The sequence below is a fragment of the Oryza sativa genome, chromosome 7 (assembly GCF_034140825.1).
Source record: "Oryza sativa Japonica Group chromosome 7, ASM3414082v1".
Classification (NCBI taxonomy): Eukaryota; Viridiplantae; Streptophyta; class Magnoliopsida; order Poales; family Poaceae; genus Oryza; species Oryza sativa.
Genome location: NC_089041.1, coordinates 29319702 through 29328678, shown reverse-complemented (window position 1 = coordinate 29328678; position 8977 = coordinate 29319702). Strand labels below are relative to the sequence as shown.

At 49.0% G+C, this 8977-nt stretch overlaps 1 protein-coding gene across 6 annotated transcripts; it reads left to right on the top strand.

Moving 5' to 3' along the window:
• Nucleotides 1-645: 645 nt before the first annotated feature.
• LOC4344327 (myb-related protein 1) lies at nt 646-2896 on the top strand. Of its 6 annotated transcripts, none has more exons than XM_015791084.3 (7): nt 646-937; nt 1062-1272; nt 1371-1447; nt 1535-1592; nt 1682-1772; nt 1866-1935; nt 2063-2896. In XM_015791084.3, the coding sequence occupies exons 1-7, from the start codon at nt 920-922 to the stop codon at nt 2573-2575; spliced, it is 1038 nt and encodes a 345-aa protein (XP_015646570.1). In that variant the 5' UTR covers nt 646-919; the 3' UTR covers nt 2576-2896. The 6 variants fall into 6 exon arrangements, with proteins under 6 accessions (XP_015646570.1, XP_015646573.1, XP_015646572.1 ...); XM_015791087.3 differs by having other exon boundaries at nt 713-937; nt 1039-1272; nt 1863-1935; XM_015791086.3 differs by having other exon boundaries at nt 714-937; nt 1535-1589.
• Nucleotides 2897-8977: the final 6081 nt, after the last annotated feature.

Genomic DNA, 8977 nt, shown 5'->3' with positions numbered 1-8977 from the left:
TGGATGCCTGCAGCTGCAGCTGCAGTCAAAAGAACTTTGGGCCTCTTAGGTTAACCACTCTATTATTCCTTAACCAAGTGTGCCTGAATTCTGATCAAGAAAGAACTTGTGCACACATATGTACACCGCATCCGGGCAAAATGCGAAACAATTCATTGTGATCATACAGCAGATCATATGGAATCTTAACCAATGCTGATTGACCACAGATGTTGCCCTTTCATTTCAACACTTATAGGCCTCCAGAAATGCAGTGGAGACCAGAATTAGTTCTCAACTATGGATATCATTCAGGAATCCAGCCGAAGAGGCCGGCAAGTTCTAACACCATAGGTTTGCAGCACCACAGCCCCAAAGTTGTCATGAGAATAAGGTGCTCCCCCCGCCCCTCCCTCCCCCTAGTTTCTCAAAAGAAAAGAAAAGGAAGAAAAATAAAAGATTGTTCTTCGCCTTTCGCCCTTCTCATGTGCCATGTAATTTCAACCAAAGTTGGTACAAGTGTATAATCAGAATGGGAGAGCGTTTTTGGAATTTACAATGGAAAAGATCGGCAGAGGTTAGGGTCCACGGGCACCCTGAGAGAATAAGGATAATATCTCTTTTCAGTTGCTGCAAAGATTGGGTCAGGCAGGCTTGAGTGTGTGTGTTGTCCCAGTGATTCCACATTCTCTTCCCTGCCTTATAAAGACTCAAGACTCTCTGCTTGAGACCTTGACATGAGCAGAGGCAGCAGCAGCTAGTCATTGGAGAGGCAGATAGTCTGAAGAAGCCAAGGTTGTCTCACTCCCAGAAGACCATACACACATAATCCAATCAAGTCTTTGGTTACTACAAATAGAGGCACTGAAAAAGGCTGCAGAGGATCTTATCACTACTGATAAATGTGCAGCCTACTACAAGCAGACAGACATTTCAGTGCATGACTGGAACTGAACAGGTCTGTATGTACTACTGTGTTAGTTTCTTTGAACCATGCAAGGAAGAGAGGCCTTTCGTATCATATGCTTATGCTCACACAAGATGATATCTGCAAATTAGGAACATGACATCTTTGATGGCAGATGATGTATCATCAGCAACAGGTTCAGAGTGATAGCCAGCACCTGTCTTCAAGGCCGGGTTTGCCTCCGGAGAAGCAATTTCTCCTGCAAGGCGGAGCAGATTCATCATCAGGGCTTGTCCTCTCGACCGACGCTAAACCTCGGTTAAAATGGACATCAGAGTTGCATGAGCGTTTTGTGGAAGCAGTAAATCAGCTGGGAGGGCCGGACAGTGAGTATTCAAAACTTAATTAATCATTCATGCTTTGAAGCAGCAGAGGAATGGTAAATTTGCATATCTTACAATGGCTACACTTGAAACTTCTTCAGAGGCGACGCCGAAAACAATCATGAGGCTCATGGGAATTCCTGGATTAACCCTTTACCATCTTAAGAGTCATCTTCAGGTACATTTTGAAATATGTTTAAACTATAGGTGTCTAGCATTATTCGTGACTTGAAGATAGAAACTAAGTTGGCTTCTTTTATCGTAGAAATACCGACTTAGCAAGAATCTTCAATCTCAAGCCAATGCTTCCCGTGCACAAGGTGGTAAGTGCTACATGATTCTGAACTCTGAAGTAGCTTGATTATCAGTATTAGTAATAAGCGAGATAGTAAACTTGCTTTCACGTTTTCAGTCTTAGGTTGTAGTACGACAGAGATAGATAAACCATGTGAAGGAAATGGATCACCGGCTAGTCACTTGGACCTAGAGACTCAGACAAACAGGTAACTAAGAAGCAAATAAAGTTAATTTTTTCTCTCATGAATAGAAACATCAAACATCAGAATGTAATGTATATTTCACAATCTTTTTAGCAGTTCTATGCACATAAATGAAGCCCTCCAGATGCAAATTGAGGTGCAGAGACGGCTGCATGAACAACTAGAGGTATATATAAAAATCTTTCAGTTGTTTCTCGATGGAATATATGTAACAATGCATAGCAATAGTCTTGTGTCTCCTAATAAATAAATCAGTAGTATTTATAAGTGATCATGGATCCTGAAAATAAAAGGTACAAAGACACCTGCAGCTTCGGATTGAAGCCCAAGGAAAGTACCTGCAGTCAGTGCTGGAGAAGGCGCAGGAGGCACTCGGCACCATCGCCGTAGCAGAAACTGCTGCAACTGCAAACGCCTCCTCATCGAAACGCCTCCAAAACGAGCACACCCAGCTTCACCATCACCAGCAGCAGCAGCAGGTCGGCGATGGATCGGTGGACAGCTGCCTGACCGCCTGCGACTGCGAGGGCTCGCATCACTCGCGCTCTCATGGCCACAGAGGAGAGCAGGACATCCTGTCCATCGGCTTGCCGCCATTTGAGCCGGCAGCAGCAAGATCAGGCAAGGAGCACCACTACCTGCTGTTCCCCAACGAGCCGAGCAGGCGACGATCGTGTTCGGATGAACGGCGCCGCGAGATGAGCACGCTGCAGGCGTCGGAGCTGGACCTCAGCATCAATGGCAGGTCGTCGTCCCACTCTCACAGGCGCGAAAACATCGATCTGAATGGTGCAGGCTGGAGCTGAACCAACTTAACTGATCGATGGAGAAAAGCAGGTAGTAGAAAATTAGCAAGCAGCAACTGGGCAAGTGATTCATTTCTTGCTATGAGCACGATGAAATTAAGCCAAAGATGGTGGTGGTGCATCGATCGATCGCCATGTATGATCAATAAGGAAGGTGCTTTAATTTCTCTGAATATATGTAATCTAGTTCATGTAGAGACTGATCGGGAGGCAGTTTTTTTTAACGCATGATTTACTGTAACCGTGTATTATATTAGATGAAGTTATTTTTGTCATATACTTCTAAAAATAATAATAATACTATTACGTAAGGTAGGCCAATCTCTGAAAATTCCCGTACATGCTTTCGCTTTTCCATTATCCATTTCTCACTTCGGCAGATATTCCAATGTGTGTCATGTACGAATTTTTTTTATTTATACATTTTTTTTATTAAAATATTTACAAAAATAATTTTTTGTTTCAAAAATTTACAAATCTAATCGCCTGCCGCTCTTTGGGAGGGCGATTTTTAAAAATCGCCCTTCCAGAGGGCGGCAAGGAATCTAAATGCAAATTTTTCAGTACAACTTGTTAGCTCTATGATTTTATAATTTAAAATTATATTATATAAAGTCAGATGTAATAAAACTTTATATCAAAATAGTAGAGCTCAAGGAGATCTACAACTTTGTAGTTAACAACTTTTTCATTTAAGATGTTTTAGATATTCAAATATTCGTTACAAAATATAAAACACATTTTAAAAAATCTCAGATCTACATCTCAAACGACATTGGATGGAGATAAATTTTATATAAAAGTTGTAGATCTTGATGAGATCTATAACTTTGTAGTTTATCACTTTTTCATTTAAAATCATTTGAAGTATCGAATAAGCATTATTAGTTTTTAAGCAATTAAAACCGGTGGAAAGGGTTTGAACACAAATAAAAATTTTGCATTTAGGTCCCTTGCCGCCCTTTGGGAGGGCGATTAGATTTGTAAATTTTCGAAATAAAAAAATATTTTTGTAAATATTTTAATAAAAAATGTATAAATAAACAAAATTCTGTCATGTACCTCGCTGATATGGGCCTCAATCCTGGCCAATTCACATGTATGGGCTGGAATTTTACAGGTCTTTAGACAAAGATGAGCCCAGAGTAAGGCCCATCTAAAATAGGCCTGAAGAATTGCGTACTGTACTCTTTCTTCAGACTTGAGCTTTGGCAGCAGCTGGCACATCGCGTCACTCATAAATATTTGATGGTCCCTTTAAAATTCTAACTTTCAATAATTTCTCAAATACTACTTTTTTTAAAAAATAAATGTTATATGTAGATCTACCTCCAATAGACATAAGCTTATTACGTTTTATAAATTTATTCTAACACGAAATTAGTTGCCGCAATTTTGAAAACCATACTCATCTGATTAAGATCAACCTACTACTAGTTCTCCTAAGAATTTCAAGAAGTATTTGCATTACAAAGTAAGTGATGTTATCTTTTTTTTTTTGAAAGGAACCAGCACAAGAATGTGCTTATTCATTGAATATAGCAGGAGAAAAATACAACCCCTAAGGGTAAAGAAAAAGCAAAAAACAAGGAAAGCTGTACACTATACAAACTGCGGGATGATCTCTCCAAGACGCTTGGCGCCTGCTAAGGCCCACATGCCAGCCTCTTCTTTTATCTTTGAAAGGAGATACGAGGTTGCGGCTTCCTTATGATCAAATATCCTCCTATTTCGCTCCTTCCAGACTTCCCATACGATGAGTAGAATCAGGGTGCGGAGTCCCTTCTTGGGGACGCCAGACACAGAGGCCAGCCTTTCCCACCAATCTTTAACCGATTGCGCCACCCCCCAGCGTCGGGGTTTTAGCTGGTGGAACCCTACCCATGTCGCAACGAGGTTCCAAATCCGTCTCGTATACCTGCACTCAGCGACAAGATGCAAAGCCATTTCATCTTCTCTTCTACAGAGAGGGCACCTGCCATTATTTTGCCAACCCCTGGTCGCAAGCCGGTCAGAGGTCCAAACCCTATTCTGTATGATAAGTTAAGCGTGGAGTTTGCATTTTCCGGGCGCCCAGACCTTCCAGATCAAGAAGTCAAAAGTTGTGTCAGGCGCGCCAACACACTGCGCTTTGTAGGCCGATGAAGCCGAGTAGTGCCCATGAGGAGTGAACTTCCAGGCGATTTGGTCTGACTCTTCTTCTTCTAACTGCACGTTGTGGACTGCAGTCCATAGGGCAACCAGCTGCTCCACAAAGGGCCACTGTAATTACTGGGTTTGTCTCCAGTGCCAAATCACCTACCCAGGCATCATTCTCCTTTCCTTGGCGCAGGGTCTTTTTCCTCTTCTTAGAAATTGCGTATACTAGGGGCATGAGGTCCTTTGGTCTTCTCCCATCAATCCACGCAGAGTCCCAGAATCACGCTATATTCCCATCACCAATGGTTATCTTAGTGGATGCGGCAAACAAACTGTCACGCCTCGAACTAGTCCCGACCGGAACTAGCCCGTGACGCTCCAAATTAACCTGTTAATCGATACCAGTCCTAGGAAACAGTGCTGGTATCACAGGAAGACAGAATATCACAGCAACAGAGGTCTCTTTATTATAGAGTAGGAGTACAGTCATGTTGGGCTGCGGACAGATCCCGAGCTCACAACTGCATTACAAAAGGGAAGCGGAAGCCAAGACTTGGACCAAACATCACAGGCGCGACTTGGGAACTAGGCCGAAACCCTAAAACTCATCGTAGCCGGCTTGCTCCTGGAAGAACTCCTCGTCAGCGGGATCCGCTTCATCTTCTTCAACAACTGGGGGGGATTATTTATATAGAGCAAGTGTGAGTACGGGAGTACTCAGCAAGCCATGGGAAATAAGTGTTTAATGCAGGCTTCAAGGAAAGGCTGTTGTTTTTGCAATTGATTTTATTTGAACTCTTTTCTGAAATCAACTAAGTGAGTGCTTCTCAAACGACACGGATGAGACAGTGCGTCTCGTCCGGTCGGAGTATGTGCAATGTATCAGTCTTTTGAATTGATTCAAAGTTGGCACCCGGCCAACAACTTTCAAACGGCCACCCGGGCCAACAACTTTTAAACGGCCACCCGGGCCAACAACCTTCAAACGGCCACCCAGGCCTAGCTGATCCATCAGCTGCAGATTTTTCAAACATCGATCCCCTTTCGACAACAGCAAATTCACAAGGCAGTAGTTAAACAAAACTACGCTAGGAATCACCTCACATCCGCCCATGACCGTGGGCACGGCTGTTCGAACAGTTTTAATCACCTCTGCAGAGGGGGTACACTTTACCCACACGACATTACTAACCCGGATCACCCAGCCCGTGGGGATCAGCCACGTCGGGAGACCTCCAAGATTTCATGACAAGGCATTTCGAAAGCCGACACAGGTTTACCATATGCCGACGAGAGGGGTCCCAGACCAACAACAGGTTAGGTCCCAGACCATACTGTGCCAGGAAGCCCAGGGATCCTCCCCGACACCACCCCGGCGAATCCACATGTCTCTCGGCATCAAGGCTCCCCTGATAAGCTAGTTACTCAGCCAGGGGTGTCCCATTCCACCCATGTGGTCGTACTTGTCTTATGTTCGGATGAAATTCCAAGGAAACGGTCCTTAAGTGTAAGAGCGGGAAACCGTACACCCGGTACGTTCCCCGGTCCGCGGTTTTGGAAATTCATTTAGTTCACAAGCACCGACCCAGGTGTCGGGTTTTCCAAGTCTTTTGTAAAACCCAAGTTTTACCCAAGAAGTTACTCAGATTTTAAGTTTGAAGGCGACCGTCGATACTCGTGCAGAGTGCACGATTTTCGAGGCGCGACTAGGTGGTTACAAGGAAACATGGTATAACAATTAACAGAGGAAGGATCAAATGCAACAAATAGGTAGGTCCGCCAATCTGCCTTGCAGACGGGACAAGCAGATTAAGTGTGATCCTATCAATGCATAATATTTTTCAAGCAACATAATTAAGTTCAAATATAGGCTCAAGATGTTCAAAGGTGGCTTGCCTCGCTCGAGATCTTGAGCTTGATCCTCGAAATCCTCGCACTACGGGTCTTCGGGCTCCGAAACTACACGCAAAACGGGACAACTCAACAAACGGCGAAAATAAAGCCCTATTAATGACCTCTAAGCGTGCCATTAGATAGATCTCGAGATTTGAGGAATTTTGGAAGTTGAACGGAGTCAAACGGATTTACGGTCGGGAAGATATTGAATTTCTAAGATTATTGGATTTTTGGTCTAAAGGAAAAAGGATTTATTTAAATCCTTTTTGAAAAAGAAAAAGAAAAGAAAAGAAGGAGGGAGGGAAATCAGACTTTCCTCGGGCGGCTAGGGCGCGGCCCGAGAGGAAGGGGCGGCTCGGCCGAGCTAAATGGGGCCGGCCGGCCCAAGAAGGCGGCCCAAAGCGCGCGCGCGGGCGGAGAGGAGAGGGGGAGCCGGTGGGCCGGGTCCACCTTGCGTGGTCCCGGGTGGGACCCGCTTGTCGGCGGCACGGTTCACCGTGCGGAGGGAGCACGCGACGCGGCGCTAGGGTTTGGGCGGGGCGCGGCGCACGCGCGCGGTTCGCGGGGGACGCGGGTGCGGCGGGCCCACGCGTAGCCTCACGGCTCGCGGTGGACCGCGCGCACGGGGAGGGTGGAACGGAGGGAGCGGCTGACCGGGTCAGCCGACTCGGTTGTGCCGAGGTGGCACCGACGTGGCGCCTACGTGGCTGCCTCGCGGGCCGGCTGGAGGAAGACGAAGACGCCGGCCGCGAATGGACGGCGGGCGGCGGCGACGAGCGGCGGAGCGAATCACGGCGATACAGGCGAAAGCGAGCACACCGGGTGGTTGCACGAGACGAGGGGAGACGAGCCAACGGCTCGGATTCGCCAGAGGGAGCTCGACGGCGGCGGATTGCGGCGGCGGCCACCGGCGGAGAGAAAAAGGGAAAACGGCGACGAGGTCACGAGGGGCCGATTCCCGGCGGCGAGAGCATCTACGCGGCTACGGGAATCCGTCCCTTGCACCGGATTAGGAGGAAACGCATCGAGGGAGGCCGGCGACGAGAGACGTTTCCGAGCTCGGGCGGCGACAGCAGCGAGCACACGGCGAGCGACGGCAAAGGTCGGGGCGGCACCAGCTAGCTATGGGGAGGCTACTCGTGCTACTACCCGAGTCTAAGGGGAGGAGATGGAACGAGGAGGGAGAACGGAGGGATGCACTACCGTGCGGGCGGGCGCAGTGACGAGAGCCGACGGCGCGAAACGTGATCGTTTCGGCCTCGGGCCGAGGAAGAGGAGGGGGAGGGCACGCCCGGAGTCCCCTTCCGCGTCCTTGCTCGTGCCGACTCCTCCGACACGCGCAACGATGATCGGCGACGGCGAACAGGGGTGACAGTGGCGTGGCGGCGAGAGACGAAAACGAGGGAGATTAGAGGAGGGAGGAGCTTGGGTTTATAGGGGCGACAATGTCGGTTTGGGAGAGGGGAACCGACATTGGACGGTCAAGCCGGCGAGCTGGCGCCTGGCTAGCGGCCAAAACGACGACAGGAGGTGACGCCGGCGATGGGAGGAAAAAGAAGAAAGGAAGAGGGAAAGGGGGCTTGCCTCCTTGCTTCTTTGGGAAAAGGAGGAGGGAGAGAAGGCGATGAGGAGGAGCCCTGCCTCCTTTCCTTGGAAGCACGCGCAGGGAGAGGCGGGGCCGAGTCGATGACGACGGCGATGACGGCGGGGCGGTTTGGAGCGGAGCGACGACACGGGCGGCAGGCGCGGCAGGCGCTGACGGCGGCGGCGACCAGGCGGTCGGCCACCATAGCACGCGCGCGTGGGAAGCAACGGCGGCGCGGCGATTTGAGCGGCACGGCTCGGGCACGCGTGCTGGCTTGCGGGGCCGAGCGGCTGCGTGGCAGGGCAGCGGGGCCGGGCGGCGTAGACGGCGCAGGCGCGGCACGGGCGGCGACCACGCGGGCGCGCGCGCGCGAACAACGGCGCGCGGGGGCCGATTCTGTGGGCGGGGAGCTCGCTAGGGATGGAGGCGGGGAGAGAGAGCGAGGGAGGGAGATGGGCCGAGAGGGATTCGGCCCATCGAACCCGGGGGAGGCGAAATAGACTTTTGCGGAGGGATTGATTTGGAAGGATTTGGATTCGGGATTGAATTCGACGATAGATCGGGGATTTGAGATCTGAGATGGCATGGACACTAGACGACAAGCAAAGGAACAGATTTCGCAAATAGGGTTTTTAAGAGATAGTTTTCCCGCTAGGCGCCACGACGGAACGGGCGCTACACAAACTCTTGTCTACTTCGTCGCAGGGGATCTCGAGACCAACCCATGGCTTGTTTGGGTCCTTCCATTCATGCCACAGCCAGCATAGACGCAGGGCTCTCGT

What these genes read in the sequence shown, in the direction of transcription:
- LOC4344327 (XM_015791083.3), top strand. An exon ending in TGCTTCCCGTGCACAAGGTG is followed by an intron (nt 1,593 to 1,681) that starts GTAAGTGCTACA and finishes TCACGTTTTCAG; the next exon opens with TCTTAGGTTGTAGTACGACA. An exon ending in CTAGAGACTCAGACAAACAG is followed by an intron (nt 1,773 to 1,862) that starts GTAACTAAGAAG and finishes CAATCTTTTTAG; the next exon opens with CAGTTCTATGCACATAAATG.